Here is a 22841-nt window from a genome sequence, read left to right as displayed (position 1 = left end):
GGGGAGGGTCGCAGTGGCGCGTCCGCCATGTTGGCAGCGTCATCACGCGGCGCCACCCGGGCTCAGGCTTCAAGGCTGCAGCCGCACCCGCGCGTCCGTCAGTGAGTCCGTCCGCGAGCCCGTCCTTCCCCGCCTTTGCGGTCCGCACAGGGACGGCGGGCCAGGTTGGCGGCGCGAAGGCGATGACGCGTTTCTCCCGCGCCGCCGCATGTTGCCGGCTCCCTTTGTTTACGGTCGCCATGGAGACGGCGGGGCGGGGCGGCCATGTCCGCGGCGCGCGTTGATGACGCGCCGTCCCCAGCCCCGGCGCTCAGCGGTTTGAAGCTGCTGGCGCGGCCTCGCCCGCCCGCCCGCGCCATGTCCGTGCGTCCGTCCACGCCCGCCCCCGCCGTGGCCCCGGCGCTCCGGCCCGTGCTCAGCATGAAGGTGGACGAGCTCTTCCTGCGCTGGCTCGGCGACCCCCACACTCGCCGGGCTCTGCGCGAGGAGCTGGGCCGGCTGCAGGGGGCGGGGCCCGGCGACGTCATCAGGGACCGGGGGAGTGGCGGTGACGTCATCCGGAGCCGCGGCGCCCGGGGAGGAGCGGTCAGGGGTGACGTCACCGCGGTCCGCAGTGACGCCATCGGGGCCGACGTCGCCAGGGACGACTCCAGGGAAGACCAGGACGTGGTCAGGCGAGGCGTCGCCAGGCGTGACGTCCCCAGGGGCGACTCTGGCAGGGGCAGACACTGCGGGAGTTCAGCGGTGAGTGCGGGACGTGGGGGACACGCATGCACATACAAACACGTCTGTACACACTGACAGCTGTGGGTGTGGGACACACATGCGCACAGACGCACAATGACATGCAGCTAGACACACACGGGAAGTTCACAGGCACCCATGCAGATGCACTTAGACACACACGGATGTACAGACACGCCCATACCTATGCATGCATGTACACACAGAGACATGTACATAGAGACACACATGCACACACACAAGCAGGTAAACATGGGCACACTCAAGTGTCTACACATACACGCACACAAACACAAATGAGCACAGATGCACACATAGAGAAAGTATAGGCAAGCATACATAAACATGTAGACCCACAGGGACAGTTCCATACAGACACGCACAGGCACACGCACAGGCACACTCATGCACCTACAGGCATGCACATGAACACAGATGCAGAGACACACTTATATACACACACACAAACTCACGCACAAACATACACCTGGACACACAGATACATACATTTACACAGAACGTGTGCACAGATACACACAAAGGCACACATGCACACACAGACACAGTTGCATATGTACATAAATAGGCATGCACACCCATGTATGGATGCAGACAAACTCAAATTCACACACATGCACATAGATTCACACACATGTACACCCACATGTAGGTGCACGCACACACATTTACAGTTTCACGTGTACAACCAGACAGACTGACACACGTGTGTACCCACACACACACTTGCATATGTGAAGACACATGTACAGACATGCTCAACAGACATGCACACGCCTACACAGACTCACACATATATAGAGATGTGTGCACACGCACGCACACATGCAGACATACACAAACAGTTACACAATCGGAAGCACAGACACATGTCATGCAGTCAGGAAAGGGTGTGGCCGCAATGGAGGCCACACGTGTCACACAGGAAGAGGAAGGGAGCAGTCATGGGCGGGGCGGTCTCAGACATCACAGGCCATACACCTCTGCCCCGTGAGCCATGCTGTGGGCGTCACTGGGACACGTAACTGTCATGGCAGTGTCCATGTCACGGGGTGGGGTCACGGGTTGATGCTGCATCACATAGGGTTACAGTGCACACAGGGGAGCTGTTAGGAGTACAGGTGTGTGCGGGCCCTCAGGCCTCACCTCCACATGTATGTCAGCGGCCCTAAGTTCACATGACATCACTATGTCACGGTGTGGGCGGGGTCGGGGTGTGGGCAGGGTCTGGAGTGTGGGGGGGTCGGGGTGGTTGTGGGCGGGGTCGGGGTGGGTGTGGCCACTGTGACGACCCCGCGCACCTGGCGTGGGCGTGGCCGGGCGATGTGGGCTGTCAATCACCCGCACTGCCGCGCAGGTACAGACCCGACAGGAGCCCCCGCCGGCCTCGGCCCCCGGCCCCGCGGTCCCCGCCTTCTTCTTCCCCCGCGGGCGCCCGAGGGCGGGGCTGGACGTGGACGGCGTCGTCGCCCGGGTGGAACGCGCGTTTGCAGGGTTCGGGCGCGAGGAGGCGGGGCTCGGGGACATGGGCGTGGTCGCCAAGGTGAGTGACGTCACGCCGTGGGCGGGGCAGGGAGAGGCCCGAGGGGCCCAGGCCCCTCCGCGCTGACCGCCGCCCCTCCCCAGGCCTGCGGCTGCCCGCTCTACTGGAAGGCGCCGCTGTTCTACGCGGCGGGCGGGGGACGCACAGGCTCAGTGTCCCTGCAGGCGTTCGTGGCCATGTGGCGGAAGTGAGTGGGCGGGTCGGGGGCGGGGCCGGCGGGGCGGAGCGGGGGGATAGGGGAGGGGAGGGGGAGATAGGGGAGGGGAGGGGGCGCTTGCTGACCCCACCGCTTCCCAGCGTGCTGCTCACCTGCCACGATGACAGCGCCCGCTTCCTGCAGCTGCTGCAGGCGCCGGGGGCCACGGGCCTCGCGCAGGAAGACTTGGTGCCTTTCCTGCAGGTGAGGCCCCGCCTCGCCTCGCGCCCTGCCCCGCCCCCACCCCTGAGCCCCGCCCCCGGCTCTCAGCCCCGCCCCCAGCCCTGAGCCCCGCCCCCTCACGTCATTGCCCGCCAGCCCTGCCCCCACTCTCAGCCCCGCCCCCAGCCCCACCCATCTATTGCAGGATCACTGCCTTTTCCGTCTCGTCAGCCCCGCCCCCTCTGCCTGCCCCGCCCCCTAATGTCGGTCTGGTGCTCAGGGCCTGCTGCTGGTCCCGCAGGCCTTGCCCGGCCCCTTGTCTGCTCTGATGCTCCTCATGGCCCCACTGACTGCAGCCCTACCCCTTTTCAGCCGCTCCCACTGACGCATCCATCAGCCTGACCCCGCCCACTCGTCCATGACCCCGCCCACTATCTCAGCTCCACCATAGGCCCCGCCCTTTTCTCAGGCGGTAGCAGAATTGATCCCCATGGGTTGTGAACACACCCGCTTCCTTAGCCCCTCCCTGCCCTATGGCCCCGCCCCTCACTGCCCTCTGGTCCCGCCCACCCCTGCAGGACGTGGTGAACACGCACCCTGGCCTCTCCTTCCTCAAAGAGGCGCCTGAGTTCCACTCCCAGTACATCACCACGGTGAGTGCTGCCCCGGCCCCGCCCACCGTGAGAGCCCCGTCAGCCCCGCCCACCGTGTGAGCCCCGCCAGCCCCGCCCACCGTGTGAGCCCTGCCCACCCCGCCAGCCCCGCCCACCGTGTGAGCCCCGCCCACAGGTCATCCAGCGGCTTTTCTACACGGTCAACCGCTCCTGGTCGGGCAGGATCACGTGTGCAGAGCTGAGGCGGAGCAGCTTCCTGCAGGTGGGGGCGGGGCCCGGGAGCGAGGGGGCGGGGCCTGGAGAGGGGGCGGGGCCAGGAGGGGGGGCCGGACTTGTACCTGGGGCCTGGTGTACGTGGGCTCCCAGGTGACCCTGTGCGTGTCTGATGACGCGCGTGGGTGTGACACGTGACCCCGCCCCCTGCCCCGCCCAGGCCGTGTCGTCGCTGGAGGCGGAGCCCAACGTGAACCGGCTGACTGGGTTCTTCTCCTACGCGCATTTCTATGTCATCTACTGCAAGTTCTGGGAGCTGGACACTGACCACGACCTCGTGATTGACAGGGAGGACCTGGGTCGTCATGGCGACGGCGGTGAGGGCGGTGCCTGTGGGGAGTGAGGGCGGGGCAGTCCTGGTGTGGTAGTGAGGGCCGGGATTCGGTGGGTGTGGTCACCCGCAGTGGGCGTGGCTGCAGATCGGGTGGGCGTGGCTGCACTGCAGTGGGGATCCCCGCAGATCCCAGGGCGGCTCCTCGCGGAGTGGGCGTGGCTGTGTCTTGGCGGGTCCACTCTACTGTGGTTGGAGCAGGGGTGCAGTGGGCGTGGCCTGGGCTGTGGGCGTGTCCGCGCTGCGGGGGGCGGGGCCGAGCCTGACCCGACCCCAGCCGTCGTCCCCGCTACCCTTGCAGCCATTTCCTCCCGGATGATTGACAGGATCTTCTCGGGGGCTGTCACGCGGTGCGTGCTGCGGAGGGGGCGGGGTCGCTGACGTCATCGTGGGTAGGCCCAGTGACGTCATTGGGCAGTGGGCGGGGTAGGTGAGGTCACTAGGAGGTGGGCGGGGCCACCCTGAGTGTCCCTGCTGTAAGTTCTTGATGCCATTGCTTCCCTGGCCCCTCCCTGCCCCGCCCCATCCTGGCCCCGCCCCGCCCCCTCACTTCTTCCCTCCCTCTGGCCCCGCCCCACCCCCTCACTTCTTCCCTCCCTCTGGCCCCGCCCTCCACCCTGCAGGGCCCGGAAGGCGCAGGATGGGAAACTCAGCTACGCTGACTTCGTGTGGTTCCTGATTTCCGAGGAGGACAAGACCACGCCCACCAGGTGGGCGGGGCCCGGGCATGTGTGCCCTGTGTGTCACGTATCTGTCCTGTGTGTGTCACGTGTGTGTCCTGTGTGTGTCACGTGTGCCCTGTGTGTCACGTCTGTCCTTTGTGTGTCACATGTCTGTCCTGTGTGTGTCACGTGTGTGTCCTGTGTGTCACCTGTGTGCCCTGTGTGTTCACACGTGTCCCCCAGCGTCGAGTACTGGTTCCGCTGCATGGACCTGGACGGCGACGGCGTGCTCTCCATGTTCGAGCTCGAGTTTTTCTACGAGGAGCAGGCGCGGCGCATGGAGGCCCGGGGCGTGGAGCCGCTGCCCTTCCGCGACCTCGCGTGCCAGGTGCTGGACATGGTGCAGCCGCGTGTACCAGGTGAGCGGGTCACGTGCTGCTGTGACCTCCCGTGGCCCTGCGCGCCCCGCCCGTGACCCTGTGACCCCTGTGACCCCTGACCCCAGGCCGCATCACGCTGCCCGACCTCAAGCGCAGCCCCCTGGCCGCCGCCTTCTTTGACGCCTTTGTCAACGTGGAGAAATTCCTGGAGCGAGAGCAGTGGGCGGGGCCCGCGCCGGTGAGTCACGGCGAGGCCACGCCCTCTTCGTAACGCCCCACCCAGTCCCTCGTTCCCACCCCTCCCCCACCCCACGACCCGCAACCGCCCCGACGGACATGACGCTGCTCACATGGCTCCCCCCACACAGACAGACACAGAGACAGACACAGAGACACAGACAGACACAGAGACACAGACACACACACACAGACACAGACACACACACACACAGACACACAGACACACAGACACACACACAGACACACACACACACAGACACACACACAGACACACAGACACACACACAGACACACAGACACACAGACACACACACAGACACACACACACAGACACACACACAGACACACAGACACACACACACACAGACACACACACACACACACACAGACACACACACAGACACACAGACACACACACAGACACACAGACACACACACAGACACACACACAGACACACACACACAGACACACACACAGACACACAGACACACACACACACAGACACACACACACACACACACACACAGACACACACACAGACACACAGACACACACACAGACACACACACAGACACAGACACACAGACACACAGACAGACACACACACACACACAGACGTATCCTCCACGTCCTCTCCTCTCCCATGTGACCCCACCTCCCCATGTGACCCCGCCCTCCCCATGTGACCCCGCCCCCAGGATGCTGACCCCACAGGCCCCAAACTGTCAGACTGGGAACGCTACGCAGCGGAAGAGTACGAGAGCCTGGTGGCCGAGGAGGCCTGGGGGGAGGGGGAGAGGTGAGCGGGGGAGGGGGAGGTGAGCGGGGGAGGGGGAGGTGAGCGGGGGAGGGGGAGAGGTGAGCGGGGGAGGGGGAGGTGAGCGCCACCGCAACCCTGTGTCCCCGTCAGCCCCGCCCTCCCTGCGGCCCCGCCCCTCACGCTGGCCCCGCCCTGCAGCCCCGCCCTCAGGCCTGAGAGTCCCGTGGATCTGTACGCGTTGCAGTGAGGCGAGGGCGACTGGAGCCGCTGTGACGGGTGGGTGGGGCCCGCGGCCCCCTGCCCCTCCCCCTCACTGTGTGAGGCCACGCCCATCCCCCACCCCCATGGGGTCTGCAGCCAGGGCTCGCGCTGGAGCAGCGCAGCTCACGGGGCCACACCCTCCTCACGCGGGGACTATGGTGGCCCCTCCCCATCTAGTTACGCGTGGAAATAGGACAGGGCGATGGCCCCGCCCCTCACATGTGCGGTGACGGCCCCACCCGTCGCGCATGGAGTACGTCACGCCACATTTGTAGTTTTGAATAAAGATTTTCCGGGATTTTCACCCGGGTTCCGGTGTTCGTGTGTGACACGTGTGACACGGGCAGCTCAGGCAATTGCTCATGTGACATCATGGGAACACATTCACACGCGTGTCTGACGCGGAGCAGCGCACATAATCGTGGGCTGGTTAGAGTCTGGGTGGGTGTAGAGTTGTTCGTGTAAGTGTGCAACACTGCGTGCATGTGTGTGCGCTTCAGACACTGCGTGCGTGTGACTGCACGTGCCTGCGTGTGTCAGCGTGTGACCATGCGTGTGAGTAGGTGAGCGTGTCTGTGTGACTGCACGTGTCTGAGTGTGACCCTGCGTGTGACTGCATGTGTCAGCGTGTGACCCTGGGTGTGACTTACTGCGTCTGTCAGCGTGTGACCAGTGTGCGTGAGCGTGTGTCAGCGTGTGTCAGCGTGTGACCCTGCGTGTGTGAGCGTGTTATCCTGGGTGTGACTGTGTGAGCGTGTGACTGCGTGTGTCAGCGTGTGACCCTGGGTGTGACTGCGTGTGTCAGCGTGTGACCCTGGGTGTGACTCGTGCGTTGCACACAGCTCCTGTGTGTGCCTGCCATACTGAGCGCACTGACTCCGCCTCCAACCCAGCTTTCCAGAATCCCCCAAGGCTGCCGGCCCCGCCCCTCCCTGGCCTCACACAGTCATTGAGGCCCCGCCCTGTACCCGATGCTGCCATGAAGCATGTCACGTGACTTCCGTGACAGAGTGCATCATGGTTGTGGGTGACGAGTACAGCACGGCCTAACACACAGGGTAGCAGTAGTGTTAGGGTGCAATCGTGTGTTTTAGCATGTCAGCCCCTCTGTGGGCGCCAGCTGGAAGGGAAGGTTTTACAGGGCACACACGGAGAATGCGCGGAAACTGAGGGCAGCGGTGTACATCAGCGAGCGAACAGCGCCCGCAGCTCTGAAACTCTCACAGCTGTGCACTTCAGTTCCAGGGAGAGCGGGGCTAGACAGACACCGCCCCGGGGCGGGGCTAGCGGCGACTGACGGCCAGGGGGCGGGGTCAGAGTCACAGTGACTGACAGACAGGGGGCGGGGTCAGTCACAGTGACTGACGGGCAGGGGGCGGGGTCAGAGTCACAGTGACTGACAGGGCGGGGCTAGTGATGACTGACAGGAGGGCGGGGACAATCCGTGATTGATGTGAGAAGTGGGCTGGATCACTGATTCCCTTAGTAACTGACATCCTCACTGTGGGCGGGGCCTGTGATGAGTGACGTCATCTCTGTGGGCGGGGCTTATAGTGACTGACATCGTCGCTGTGGGTGGGGTTTACTGACTGACGTACTCGCTGTGGGCGTGGCCTTAGTCACAGTTCTTGGGGAGGGACCGACACGTGATTGACAGCCAGATGTAATAAGAGCAGGTCCCGCCCCACAGTTGCATGTCAGGTCCAAGGGGCGGAACTTCCGGTGTTTCCCGGGTCCCGCCCCCTGACCCAGCCCCGCCCTCAAAGCCCCAGGGCCTGCGCATGCTTCCGCGCCTTCAGCCTCAGGTCCTCGATGCTCGAGCTGCTGCTGCCGCCAGCCCTGGCGGCCATGTTGGAGGCGGCCATGTTGGAGGCGGCCATGTTGGCTGACTCGGCCAGTGACGTCATCGGCAGCGTGAAGTGCGGTGGCGGAAACATCAGGAAAGGGGCGGGGCCAGCGGCCGGAAGCGGCTGGAGGCGGGCCTGGGAGTACAAGAAGTGACATCAGGAACCGGAAGTGATGACAGGGACCGAAGCGGGGTCAGGGACAGGAAGTGGGGTCAGTGGGGACAGGAAGTGGGGGTGGGGCTGTACGTGACCCCGCAGACAGGAAGTGACGCACCTGCGGGAAGGGCACGCGCAGGGTGGCCATGCTGACGTACGGAGCCACGCGGCAGGCATCCAGAGTTCTTGGGGGGCCGAGGAGGACGCCTGTGAGTGACAGCAGGGGGTGGGGCTGGGTGAGGTCGGCAGGAAGTCCCGCCCCCACTTCCTATCACAGCTGTCAGTCAAGTTAACCCTGTGACAGCAGGGGGTGGGACCTGATTGACGTGGCAGGAAGCCCCGCCCCTCGTTCCCGCTCCCGGCCCCGCCCACCTGCGTGGGTCTGGGTCTCCTGCTTCCGGCACTTGGCCCGGCGATTCTGGAACCAGACCTGAGGGAGGGGCGGGGGCGTGGCCACCGTTAGTTCCTTCATTAGTTCAGCCGGGCATCAGTCCATTGAATCATTAATTCCCCCTACATTCACCGATTCTCCTGGTCGTTAACTCATTCATTAGTTCCCCCCCCCCGTAATTGATCATTCGTTCACCTGTCCATCAACTCACCAGTGCGATCATTCATTCACTAACGCGCCCTGCGTCACTTTTGTCCTTCAGTCGTTCACCCTCACGCGTTAACGCGTTCACTCCCCTGTCATTTCCTCCATCACTTCTTCATTCATTCACTCATTCATTCATTCATTCATTCACCCGTGCACTAATCCATGCGTTCATTCCTTCAGCCCCAAACTCCAGTTGTTCCAGTTTCATTAATTCACGCAGAGCAGGGGACAGCATCGCCCTCTCCCCGTGTGGAGGCCGGGCGGGGGCGGGGCCAACAGGGCGGTGGGGGCGTGGCCAGCGGGGCGGCGGGGGCGGGGCCTGGACGAACCCGATTTCCCCGTTTCCGCCCGGAAGTCAGCGCCGCCCGCCGGAAACCAAGGGTTATTTCGCCCCCGGGGAATCCCCCGCCTCCCCCCGGCCCCGCCCGGGAGACCCCGCACCCGGGGAAACCCGAGTTCTTTGCTGTGAAACCGGATTTGAATCCGGATGGAAACAAATTTTCCTGGGTTTTTTTGCTCCGCCCGCCACGCCGGCCCCGCCCCCTCCCGCCGGCCCCGCCCTCCCTCCCGCCGGCTCCGCCCCCTCACGCCCCTCCTCCCGCCCCGCCTCCTCCCGCCCCTCCCGCCACGCCACGCCCCCTCCCGCCCCTCCTGCCCGCCCCGCCCCCTCCCTCCCGCCCCTCCTGCCCGCCCCGCCCCCTCCCTCCCGTCCCCTCCCGCCGGCCCCGCCCCCTCCCTCCCTCCCCGCCCCGCCCCCTCCCTCCCGCCCCCGCCCGCCGGCCCCGCGGCCCCGGGCGGAATCTAATAAGAAACAAATCCAATAAAGAAGAAAAACAATAACGACAATAAAATAATAATAACATAAAACTCGATCGCCCGGGCGGCGCGGACGCGGGGCGGGGCCGGCGTAGACGCGGCTCCCCGGGCAGCCCGGGAGGGACGGAAAAATAACAACAACAAATAACGGAAGCAATAACAGTAATGAAAACATTAACAATAATGATAGCAATAACGGCCGGCAGCTGCGGGGTGCGTGGGGACCGTGTAGACGCGGCCCCAGGGTTTCCCCGCCCCCGCCGCGCCCGCCCGACCCCCAAGAAAGTAAGATAATAATAAAAAAGCAACAACACCGACGATAAATAACAATAATAACGATAACAATAACGACAAAACCACAGCGCCGTCTGCGCAGGGGCGGGCGCTGAGCGGTGTGGACGCGGCTGCGCCCGCCGTCCGCAAAAAACAATAACAACCAACAGCAGTAACAATAACGACAGCTGCGGCGTCGCCGTTCCGGGGCCGGGGCCGGGGCGGACGGGTGTAGACGCGGCTCCCCCGGGGCCCCCGCCCCGCCCCGCCCCGCCCCGCCCCGCCGCGCTAATTGACTTTTGATTGCGGCGCCCGGGCCGTCGTCCTAATCGCAGCCGGGCGGGGGGGTTGGGATGATGCCAGTGTTGGGACCCAAACCCGAGCCGTAATGCGATAACCGGGTTATTCTCCCGGCGCTAAATGAAATAACCCGGATCGGTTAAATCGCGTTAGCGCGGCGTCCGGGGCCTCCGCCCCTAATCAGTCCCGACAGCGCGGCCCGAGCCTGGCGGGGGCGGGGCGGGGGTTGGGATGGTGCCGGCCGCGCCGGGCCCGGGTCTGAAACGAACCCGGATGGATTATCCGGGCTTTTCCGCTCCGCATGGACGGAACCGGGGTTTTCGGGCTCGGATGCTGCCTCAGTTTCCCCGCCCCGCCCGCCCCGCGCGCCCCGCGCGCCCCGCACCTGCACCCGCGCCTCCGACAGCCCGAGGCGGCGGCTCAGCTCCTCCCGCGTGGACGCGTCCGGGTAGTGCGTGTCCTCGAACGCGCGCTCCAGGGCCGCCAGCTGCTCCGGGCTGAAGTTCGTGCGGCTGCGGCGCGGGCGGGGCGGGGCGGGGGCGGCACGGGGCGGCCCTGGGGGGGACACAGGGACCGCGGTGGGCGGGGCCGGGGCCCGGAGGACCGCGTCTACGCGAGTTAGAGCCGAACAAACGGGAAAAATCCCGGGCGGGGGCGTTGGGATGGTGCCGGTCAGCGAGGGAATCGGTGCGGGTTGGGGTGGTGCGGGCCCGGGTCATTCATTCGTTCGTTCGTCCTCCCGCTCGCCGAGTGCTGAACTCCCCAGCGCGGAGCCATTCTTTCATTCATTCGTTCCCTCACTCATTCATTCACTCCAGCGCTCGACCCGCTCGCTTCATTCGTTCCTCCCTCGCTCACTCATTCACCAGGCCCTTTCATTCGTTCATTCGCTCATTCGTTCACTCGCGCATTCGTTCCTTCGCTCTCTACTTCACTCATTCCTGCGGCCCCGCGGGGAGAAACTGGGGCGAACCGGATCCACCCCGGGCTGAGGGGGGGGAGGGCGACTCCGGACCCCAGCCCGGCCCGCGGGCACCGGCACCATCCCAACCCCCCCGGAACGGAACCCGGCACGGAATCCTCACCCGCGTCCTCCGCCCCGAGCCGCCCTCGCGCATCCGGGTCCGAATCCGAATCGGGATCCGGGTCCGAACCGGCTCCGGGGCGCGGGGGGCGTGGGCGGGGCCGGCGGGCGGCGCCGTCCGGTCCGATCCGGTTCCCCGCGCGCGGCGCGAACGAGCGCGACACGAACGCCGCGAGCTGCTCCATGGCGGGGGCGGGGACGGGGTCCGGATCCGGATCGTTCGCCCCTTTATACGCGGCCCCCGGGCCCCGCCCCGCTCCCCGGGCCCCGCCCGACGCCGCCGGCTGCGTGGACGCGGATCATCCGGAGCTGGCGGTGGGGACGCGGGCAGGGTCGGGGCCCCGGGGGCCCCGGGATCGGTGCGAGGGCCGCATAGACACGGCTGCCGCCCCACACATCCACCCCGCGCCCCCATCCTCCCGCCCCGCGCTCCGGTCCGCGGAGGGGGTGCGAATGGTGCCGATCCGAGGGCTCCAACCCGGGGCGGCGGCGGCTGCGTGGGGCGAGGAGCTCGATGTGGGGCGGCGGGGGTGCCGCGTAGACGCTGCCCGGAGGGGACGGAGCCAAACAGCGAGGGCGGGGGCGGGGGGAGCGGACACAGAGCGCGCAGGGAGCCAGGCGGGTGTGAGTTCAAGGACAGAGCGGACTCAGGACTCAAGGGAGACACAGACACAGACAGATGCTCACATACATGACACACACTCACAGAGAGATGCACACAGAGACACAGAGACAGACACAGACACAGAGACAGACACAGAGACAGAGACACACAGAGACACAGAGACAGAGACAGACACAGACACAGAGACACAGAGACAGACACAGAGACAGACACAGAGAGACAGAGACAGACACAGAGACAGAGACAGACAGACACAGAGACAGACAGACACAGAGACAGACACACACACACAGAGATGCACACATCACTCACACACTCACAGAGACACCTGTCCAAACCGGGACACAGACGCTCACACAGCGTCACAGCACAAAGTTCAGTCCCACAGAGCCCGAGGACGCACAGCCAGCTGCCCCGTGCAAACCCTAACCCTCACCGCGCAAACCCTCACCGCGCAAACCCTAACCCTCACCGCGCAAACCCTAACCCTCACCGTGCAAACCCTCACCGTGCAAACCCTAACCCTCACCGCGCAAACCCTAACCCTCACCGCGCAAACCCTAACCCTCACCGCGCAAACCCTCACCGTGCAAACCCTAACCCTCACCGTGCAAACCCTAACCCTCACCGCGCAAACCCTAACCCTCACCGCGCAAACCCTAACCCTCACCGCGCAAACCCTCACCGTGCAAACCCTAACCCTCACCGCGCAAACTCTCACCGTGCAAACCCTAACCCTCACCGCGCAAACCCTCACCGCGCAAACCCTAACCCTCACCGCGCAAACCCTAACCCTCACCGCGCAAACCCTAACCCTCACCGCGCAAACCCTAACCCTCACCGCGCAAACCCTCACCGTGCAAACCCTAACCCTCACCGCGCAAACCCTCACCGTGCAAACCCTAACCCTCACCGCGCAAACCCTAACCCACACCGCGCAAACCCTAACCCACACCGAGCAAACCCTAACCCTCACCGCGCAAACCCACACCGCGCCAAAGCTGAAAGCAAGCTCTGCTGCGGCAGGAAACCGGTGAGCACACCCGAGGGACAACACCCTGCTGACCGGCCGGCCCTCACGTCTTTCTCGTCGGAACACAGCTTCGACTGACAAGGCAAAGCCAAGCCCAGGAGGAGCCACCGGCTGCCAGCATGCGGAGGAAGTGGCTTCTGCAAAGAAAAGGTCAGTGCGCCCGCTAGGCCACGCCAACGCCACGTATATATTCCTATTTTCTTATTTTACATATTGATGCCACTTCCCTCCCACCCCCCCCCACCCCCAACTCCACAGGGATGGCGATGCCTTCCAGGAGGGAAAATCAGAATCTGTGCAGGGAGCATCCTGCACGGGGACTGTGCTCCCCGAGTCCTTTCCTGCCCCAGGGATGCATCCTGGCTCCACTGTCCGAGGTCCCCTAGACTGCCCAGGCCTTCTAACTGAGACCCATGTTCAGGGGATCTGAGTCAGGCCCATGCTGGATTCCCAGCTATCAGTCTGGGGGCTCATTAGCTCCTCCTGGCTCAGGTCAGCTGTGTCTGTGGGTTTCTGCAGCCTGGTCCTGTCCTCTCCCTCTCTGCTCTGGATTCCAGTTCTGCTCAGTGTCTTGTTGTGGGTGTCTGCTTCTGTTTCCTTCAACTACTAGATGAGGGCTCCATGATGGTGGATAAGTTAGTCTCGATCTCATTATCAGGGAAGGGCATTTAAGGTAGCCTTTCCACTGTTGCTCAGATTGTTAGTTGGGGTCAGTCTTGTAGGTCTCTGAACATTTCTCTAGAGTCAGTTTCTCTTCAAACCTATAATGGCTCCCTCTTTTATGTTCTCTCTCTCTCTGTCTCTCTCTCTCTGTCTCATCTATTCATCCCCCCGACTGATTCTTCCTAGTCCCACGTGATTTCCTCTCCTCCCCTTCTCTTTCTCCTAGCTCCCTCTCCACTCACTGCCCCCCACCCCACTCCAATTTGCTCAGGAGATCTTGTCCCTTTCCCCTTCTGTGAGGGACCTTGTATGAATCTCTTAGAATCCTCCTTGTATCCTAGTTTCTCTGGCGGTGTGAATTATAGGCTGGTGATCCTTTGCTCTAGGTCTAAAATCCATGTATGAGTGAGCGCGTACCATCTTCCTCTTTTTGTGACTGGCTTACCTCATTCAGGATGGTGTCTTCAAGTTCAATCCATTTGCCTGCAAATTTCAAGATTTCAGTGTTTTTTTTCTGCAGAGTAGTATTCCATTGTGTAGATGTGCCACATCTTCATTAACCATTCTTCAATTGAGGGGCATCTAGGTTGCTTCCAGGTTCTTGCTATTACAAATAGTGCTTCTATGAACATAGTTGAACAGATGTCTTTGTTGCATGGATGTGGATCATTTGGGTATATGCCTAAGAGGGGGATTGCCGGGTCCTGTGGTAAACTAATTCCCATTTTCCTGAGGATACGCCATACTGATCTCCAAAATGGCTGTATGAGTTTGCACTCCCACCAGCAGTGGAGGAGTGTTCCCCTTTCTCCACATCCTCTCCAGCATGAGTCATCTTTGGTGATTCTAATTTTAGCCATTCTGAAAGGAGTAAGATGGTATCTCAGAGTTGTTTTGATTTGCACTTCCCTGATAGCTAAGGATGTGGAGCACTTTCTTAAGTGTCTTTCAGCCTTTTTAATTTCCTCCATTGAGAATTCTCTCTTCAGTTCTGTACCCCATTTTTAATAGGGTTATTTGGTGTTTTGTTGACTAGTTTCTTGAGTTCTGTGTATATTTTGGAGATGGGGCCTCTGTCATATGTGGGGTTGGTGTAGATCTTTTCCCAGTCTGTGGGCTGCGGTTCCATTGGTGGCCACTTGCAGAGTGAAAGCTGCTCCAGCAAGAGTCGCTGGCCTGGCTCTGGGGACCCAGCTGCTCAGGTGATTCAGGCACCAGTGTGTCCCTCTCTCGATCTCTGTTGAGGGAGCTGGAGATCTCCAGCCTGGCTGGAGATTGCAGAGAATTAGCCGGGGGTCAGGGAAACGACACAGGAGACAAAGACAAGAACAGAACGAATCCAGGCAGCAGACCTGGTACTTTGGTCTCTGGAGTTGGGTCTTGTAGGAAAATTACACTTCACCCTGCAGTCTGATCTGAGTCCTCTCCCCAGCCCCCTCCCCTCTTCACCAAGACTGGAGGTTCAGCCCCCAGCAGCGCCCACCCACAGTGAGTGACACCGGAATGGAACAAAAAACTTGGCTTTAAAATCTCAGCTGCTGGCAAAGATGGAGTTTAAAGAGCCCGAGCATCAAATCTCTGTGAAGAGCCAGTTTGCGAATTAGGAGCCTAACTCGCAGTAGACACTGTAAATCTCCTGACCAAACAGCCATCCGCAGATCGGTAAGTTGGGGACCATCTCTCAGCTGCAACTTTTAACTTTCAAAAACTTTTGGGGACACATTGAAACTTCTGATTGTGTCCTTTTCTTTTGGGACAATGCGTGACCAAAGGCAATGTGACCTGGTCAGTTTTCATCTACAAGTACTGTTTACCCTCCTTTACCTAAATACGGTTTGTAACTATAACTCCGGACATCTTCTTTGCTGGGTTTTCATTGTTTGACTTCAAGATCATTTCTTTCAGTTCATTACATTTCAGAATATACAAGTACATTTAAATCCGCTCACTAAATTGCATTTCACCTCATTCCATCATTTTATTTTATGTTTTTTTCATGACACTCGTTACATTTCAGTCAATTCATTTTAGTTTCCTAGTTGATGGTCACTTTGTTTAGGCCCTGCCCCAAATGATGTGATGGACTTTGATTATTCCCCATGGGAGGCCTCACTATCTCTGGGGAGTGGATACTGGGTAGGATGGGGGTGGTGGTGAGGGGAACGCGGTCACTGGGGGCAGAGGGGACCGGAGTTAGCATGTAAAATAAGATTGTTTTAAATTTAATTAAAATGAATACTAAAATATATTTGGCTGTATTACATTTAATTTTGCCTTCTATTTCATTTCATTATTTCACCCCCTTTTGAATTTAATGATAAAATTTCAAATTAATCATTACAATATCATTTTGTTTTATTTTCTTCGTATCACATGCCATGACTTTATATCAGTCTTATATCACTTTTCATCATTCATTTCATTATTTTGTGTCATATTAGCACTTCATTTTATTTTATCACGTTCAATTACATTTTATTGTACATGACTGCATGCATCCCATGTCATTCCATGAAACTTGATTTCAACTCATTATTAATTCTTCTCACCCTCTTATTCCAGTTCATCATCATGCCAATATCGCATCCATTATTTTGCATGCTTTAATTTCACTTGCAGCCTTCCATTACATTTGCTATATATCACCTAATTTTAACATGAAATTATGCAATTGATTCTTTCGTGGATTCATTTCGTTTCATTATTTCATAAAGTCGTCATTTCCTTTTTTTGATGTTGATATTGCATTTCAGTTCATCACCGCACCACTCTGTTTTGTCTCTTCATCATCTCATCGATTGTCGCATTTTTAGTTACCTTTCACAATGTTAGATTTCATGTACTATATCTCATTTCATAATTTCACTTCTTTGTATTGTGTTTCATGTTATTTTGTTTTCACGCAATTTAATTTTGTTTTGGTGTTCCATTGATACCTTTTGCTTTATTTTTTTTTTTTTATGTCACTCATTAAATTATGCTATCATCCTTTGCGATGCTCCGGGTCTGAGGTCTGGGCTTCCTGCTGGGGATGCTAGGGGCAGGGGGCTGCTGCAGCCCGAGCCTGCACCTGCATGCGGGCGCCTCAGCCAGGTCGTCCTCTTTCTCCAGAGCCTCTGGCTGCCGCCACTGCAGCCATCTCTCCCGAGGCATCCCAAGCCCCTCACAAGCCCGGACCAGACATTCGGTTCCATGGCACAAGCACGAGGGCTTGTGCAGCTGCAGCGTCTCCTAGCGGCGGCTCGCGCGTTTCTCGGTGAGTTTTTCAGTCTTACAAAGTTCAGGAATGTGAGTAAAATGAGGCAGAAATCAGTTTCCGCTGTCATTTCTTTCTATTCAGTTTCTCGGTGATAATTTTTTAATCTTGTAGCAGCACAAAAGGTCAGCATAGTTAGCACGAGAAGAGGCAGAACCAGCTGAGCCGGGCTGCTGTCAAATCTTCAAGGGTTTCTCGGCGGCAAATTTTCTCGGTCTTAAGTTCGGAACATCAGAGCTGGCGGGATGGAGTGAGATAGAGGCTGCCCCAGCGCCTGTGCTGCCCCGTTTATAGTTCCGCCAGCCAGGCGGCCGGGACGGAGCTCTGCTGTCAGTCATTGCCTGCCCCAGGGGCGGAGCCTTGCTGTCAGTCACTGGCTGCGCCAGGGCGAGCCCCGCCCATCTCTTCTGTCACTGGCTGCCCCAGGGCGAGCCCCGCCCAGCTCTGCTGTCAGTCACCAGCTGCCCCAGGGCGAGCCCCGCCCAGCTCTGCTGTCAGTCACTGGCTGCGCCAGGGCGAGCCCCGCCCAGCTCTGCTGTCAGTCACTGGCTGCGCCAGGGCGAGCCCCGCCCAGCTCTGCTGTCAGTCACCGGCTGCCCCAGGGGCGGAGCTCTGCTGTCAGTCACTGGCTGCGCCAGGGCGAGCCCCGCCCAGCTCTGCTGTCAGTCACTGGCTGCGCTAGGGCGAGCCCCGCCCAGCTCTGCTGTCAGTCACCGGCTGCCCCAGGGCGAGCCCCGCCCAGCTGTGCTGTCAGTCACTGGCTGCCCCAGGGCGAGCCCCGCCCAGCTCTGCTGTCAGTCACTGGCTGCCCCAGGGCGAGCCCCGCCCCAGGGGGCGGTGTCTAAGGCCGATGACAAACCCTGGAAGGAAAGATTTAAAAACGTCTACCTGAGAGCCCGAAATCAAGTGTGGCTGCTCAAAAGAAAAGGGTGGATTCACACACCCTCCCTCCCCTGCCAAGACAGGGTAGTTCCTAACCAGCCTGACATGGGTGACCAATCCTTTATCACAGTGCATTTTCTCTTATTTAGTAGCAATACCATTTCATTTTATTTTGTTATTTCACACCATTTCATTATTTACACTTCATTTTAAGTTTATTTTACTAATTTCATCCCATCGTCACTTTTGTCTCTTCATTTAATTACTTTTTGTCCTATCGACTTATTCCAGTACATTATTTCACTTCATGTCGCCTCCTCGTATTTTCTTTCATCTAATTTAATTATATTACATTGTGTTTGACTACATGACTTTATATATATATATATATATATATATATATATATACACACACACACATCACCTTAACACTTTTATTTTTTATCCCACGTCATTCATTACAGTATTCCATTTATTACATTTTATTTTCATTATATTATAAGCAAAATATAATTCATTAAGTTTAATTTATTTTCATCTTTCTTTCAAAGTTGTTTAACTCCAACATTTTGTTGCATTTTCTTGATTTCACTTTATTACAATTCAACCCAATTTGTTACATTAAATTATTCACTATATTTTATTTGCATTTTGTTTCAGTAATTTTAAAAAAAATCAGTGTATTTCATTTTGTCATTTTGTTTAGCTTCTTTTTGTTGTTTCATTTCATTATTTTCGTATTATATTGGAATAATCTGATGAAATTACATTTCACTCTATTATATCACATTTCATTTATTATTTGTCATCCCTATTGCATTGGATTCCATCTTTAATTTTATACCACCAGTTCATTTTATTTTGTTTATCATATAAGTCCATTATCACATTTTTCCTTATTTATCTCAATAGCTATGTAATATACCTTTCATCACTTATTTTCTCCACTTCATTATATCTGTTCATTTCAGAGTATTATCTCACTTCTTAAAACCACTTAATCATAATTTGTTTTCATCTCATTTGACACATTTCATTGTATTGGAATATTTTAAGTTTCCCACCATACCAAGAATATCTCATTTTATTTTATTATTTCATTATTAGATTTTACTTTGTTTCATGTCATCTGATACATCATGACGCCATGCTTTTATCACTTATTTTCATTATTATTTCATGGCATATTAGTTTATTTCACTCTATCACCACTGCAATTCAGTTTATTTTTTTCCATCTCATCTAATTGCATCTCATCGTATTGGATTATATGACAGTTCCTGATGTGATATTTTGTTCGTGATCTAACAAATAAAGCTTGCCTGAAGACCCGAGTGCAGAGCTAGCCACACTAGGTAGTGGTAGAAGCCAAGCGGTGGCTGTTGTTCTTTAGTTACAGTTATAAGAAGAAAAGGTGGAGAAGGGTTAGGGTTAGTCCAGAGTGAGGGTCCAGAGTGAGTGGGGTCCCGAGGTGAGGGACCACGTGGGTGAGCATAGCAGGTTCCATAGCAGGTGAGGGGGACCGAGGTGGGAGGGAATAACAGGCCGGGCAGATAGAGTTTACATGAGGAGTTTATTTAGAAAGGGGAGTGAGGGGGAAGGGAAGAGACATAGAGACACCGGGAACAGAAGAGGAGAGGGGGGAGAGAAGAAGAGCGGGTAGCTGGTGGCCAGCCGAAAGCAGGAGAGAGCAAAAGAGAGTGTAAGTGGGCGGGGTCTGACTTTTAGAGGATCCTTTACCCCTGCCTGCAGACTGGTACTCTTGGAACCCTGGGCTGACCAGAGCACTGCCTGAGTGCATTCTGCCAGGGGACAGGGGCAGGCCAGCGGATGCCTGGGTCCTTACAGTGGTGGTGCACATCTTTAATCCCAGCACTAAGGGGACAGAAGTAGATGGTCCCTGTGAGTTCAAGGCCATCCTGGACTAAGAGAGATTGGGTCAGTCACAAAGAGAAACAGAGTCCACACAAAGGTGATCCTAGCATTTGGGATCATAATCACATGCCTTTAATCCCAGCACTAAGAAGGTGGAGACAGGAGTGATATGGCTGGATGGAGAGAGGAGTATAAGGTGGGAGGAGACGGGAGCTCAGAGCATTAACTCTGAGGGTTCCTACAGACAGGATCTTCCCTATTTGGTCTGAGCATTCGTAGAGGTGTCTGGCTGCTCTGCTTCTCTGATTTTTCAGCTTTCACCACCTAATACCTGACTCTTGGTTTTTTTTTTTTATTAATAATGCTAATTAGAATTGCATTACATCCTATCATCACATGATATTTATTTTGTTTCAAGTCATTGCATTTTTAAATCCCATGTTATTTCCTTTTCATTATCATCACATCATTTCAATACTTTACATTTCATTGTGTCCTTGTATTTACATTATCATTACACATCATTTATATTATAATTATATAATATTTTAAAATACATTATTTTTAAGTAAATTTATTTACTTTAACTGAATTTCTTCTTCCCAAGTCATTTCACTCCACCATGTTATTGCATTTTGTTTGGTTAGACTTGTTTATATTTCTATCTATATTGTTTTCCTTTTGTTCCAATATTTTAAAAATCATTTAATTTCAGGTTTTTTATTGTATTTCATTCTCTCATTTGATATTTGATAATCATTTTGTTTAGGTTCTTGTCATTGTTTCATTTCAGTGTTTTATATTTCATTATACTTGACTTCATTGCATTACATTTTATTTTGTTTCTCTTTATCTCATTACACTTTGTCTTACAGTTTTGTTTTGTTTTTTTCATATTGTGAAAAAGTGTATATTTGGAATTAGCCAGCCGGACTCAGTTTAGATGATCCCGATTTTGTTGGCAACATCCAGAGCATCATAATCGGGAGCCAAACAAACATACTTCTTCTCTCCGTCAGGCCTTATGAGGGTGTTGACTTTGGCCACATCAATGTCAGAGAGTTTCTTCACAGCCTGTTTGATCTGGTTGGCCTTGACGTCCACAATGAACACACGTGTGTTATTGTCTTCTGTCTTCTTCATGGCTGACTCAGTGGGAATTTGGTGATGGCAGAATGGTCACGCTTGTTTTTCCGAGGGTATTTGGGCTGCCTCCAGAGCCGCAGGGTCTTGGGCCCCCTGAAGGTGGGTGATGTTCCGATCTTTTTGTGGCTGTGGAGGCCATTCAGCACTGCCTTCCTGGCTTTCAGGATCTTCGCTTCCGCTTTGGGAGCTTCAGGAGCTTCCTTCGCTTTCAGCGCCATCTTGGTGAAAAGCTGTCTTACAGATTTTAACACCATTTCATTTTATTTTATTTCCTTAAGTCAGATAATTTCATTATCTTATTGCAGGTCATAAAATCCTCGTGGCATTTTAATTTTTGTCTTGCCTTATTAACTCATTTAGCTTCTTTTCATCAATTCTCATTTCATCATTTATTTTTTCCACTATAGTTGTAGGTTCCAAATAGATGTGAAACGACACAGGCACTCAAGATTTAAATCAAAGCAAGGTATTTATTGAATTGGCAGCAAGGCTGACCAGTCAGGGACCACGGTACAGAGGTCCAGAATGCTTACTAGGCAGGCATTTCAGCAAGAAGGCCATAAAGTCTATACAAAATTTGCAATGTAACCAAATAGTTACCCTGTGTCCTTGAATTTTGCTTTACCTCCCACTTAAAATGGAGTCTGGAAAAAAGATGGCAGTACCTAGGGCCAGTTCCTTTTGCTTAATCCCAACGTAGGGGGTTTTATTATATGCTTCATTTGATTATTTCACTTCCTTTTCTCATTACTTTTCATGTTATAATTGTATAACACTATGTCAGTATATTTCCCTATTTCAAATGATTTCATTGTCACATTTCATTTCATCATGTAAATTATGACTGGAAATTAGCCCAAAGTCCTTTCAGCTGCTAGTATAACCTGATCATTAAGAGGAAAAGTCCCAATTCCCAGCAGCCTCAGAGGTGGAACTCAGCGACTGAGACGAAATGCCAATCAGAGAGGCAGGGGATTGACCTTTGACAAAGCAATGGGTTCTAATCAATGTGGCCACACTGTTCTGAAATTCATGACAACCCCAGATTGAAGGCAATGACCGATGTCTAGTCCTTCCCTTGCTCATGAATGAAGTTCAACAGATGACCCAAAATAAAATAGATAAACGAACAAAATAGAAGAGCATTATGAGAAAGGGAGACTGGAGAGGGCTCAGTGGTTAGGAGGTTTGATCGCTCCTCTGGAGGACCCAGGTTCTATTCCTAGCTCTCAGCTATCTCCAGTTCCAGTTCCAGGGGGATCCAACACCCTTCTTCTGGCCTCAGCAAGCACCAGGCACACAAGTGGTGTACATGTACTTACATATCAAACATATGTACTACATGCATGTGATGTGTGTGCATGTGCACATGTATGCAAAAGAGCCATACACATGAACGAAAAAAATTAAAGTAAAAATCATTTAAAAATACGTCAGAGAATCTCCTCCAAACTCACCATACATTTCCATGCCTCGGAGATCTAAAGGAAATGTCCAATCCTTCATGATCTCTCAGCCTTTGTCATGGAGAGTCCACCCTTTCATTCAGTGCCCCTTCAATTATAGCTCACCGTTGTCACAAAAGTCAACTTTAGTATGAAGGAACATTGTTTCATGAAAGTCTATCCTGTGAAAATCAAGCTGTCTTTTTTCATAAAATGTGACCTTGTTTTTAAATCAATGATTCCATCCACTCCATAAAAGCCCAACTGTGAACAAAAGGTGGATCATTTTCATAAAAGGCCAGCTTTCCATAAAGAATCATTCCTTTATCTGAAATGGCAACTTTCAAATTAAAAGGTATTATTTTCATCAAAGCCAATAGTTTTTGTGAAAAGTCAACCCCTTCAATAAAAGTCCAACTAGAAATAAAAAGCTGAGCATTTGTGAAAAAGTTTTAAGGAAAGTCCAAACGGTAAATAAAAGTTTACTCTTTCCATTGTTTAACTAGAGGTGAAGCTCTTAACAAAGTTTGTTTTTCAGGAGAAGCCCTCTTCTTCAAAGAAAAGCAGTTTCTAGGTGCCTGGCAGACTAGGACTTGAGTGCTGAAGAGGTTCTTCAGTTTCAGTCAGGTGGCAAATAGAAAGTTCTCCAGGCCTCTG

At 55.3% G+C, this 22841-nt stretch overlaps 2 protein-coding genes and 1 pseudogene across 2 annotated transcripts; 1 reads left to right on the top strand and 2 right to left on the bottom strand.

Moving 5' to 3' along the window:
- The first annotated feature begins 264 nt into the window (after positions 1–264).
- On the top strand, positions 265–7235 carry Ppp2r3b (protein phosphatase 2 regulatory subunit B''beta). Its single transcript, XM_051173252.1, has 14 exons — positions 265–744; positions 2120–2305; positions 2389–2492; positions 2603–2705; positions 3242–3316; positions 3453–3539; positions 3711–3867; positions 4183–4231; positions 4505–4591; positions 4787–4962; positions 5049–5161; positions 5863–5963; positions 6075–6167; positions 7079–7235. The coding sequence occupies exons 1-14, from the start codon at positions 265–267 to the stop codon at positions 7233–7235; spliced, it is 1968 nt and encodes a 655-aa protein (XP_051029209.1).
- Positions 7236–7945: 710 nt separating this feature from the next.
- Positions 7946–10894, bottom strand: LOC127213007 (short stature homeobox protein-like). The gene is made up of 5 exons (XM_051173241.1): positions 10789–10894; positions 10561–10730; positions 8561–8618; positions 8270–8395; positions 7946–8175 (listed from the first exon to the last, which is right to left on the bottom strand). The coding sequence occupies exons 1-5, from the start codon at positions 10892–10894 to the stop codon at positions 7946–7948; spliced, it is 690 nt and encodes a 229-aa protein (XP_051029198.1).
- A 9638-nt stretch (positions 10895–20532) lies between these two features.
- Positions 20533–20957, bottom strand: LOC127213216 (60S ribosomal protein L23a-like; annotated as a pseudogene).
- Between the last annotated feature and the right edge of the window lie 1884 nt (positions 20958–22841).

Source organism: Phodopus roborovskii, unplaced genomic scaffold (genome assembly GCF_943737965.1).
Source record: "Phodopus roborovskii unplaced genomic scaffold, PHOROB, whole genome shotgun sequence".
NCBI lineage: Eukaryota > Metazoa > Chordata > Mammalia > Rodentia > Cricetidae > Phodopus > Phodopus roborovskii.
The sequence above is the reverse complement of the archived record's forward strand: the minus strand, read 5'-3'. Positions and strand labels throughout refer to the sequence as shown.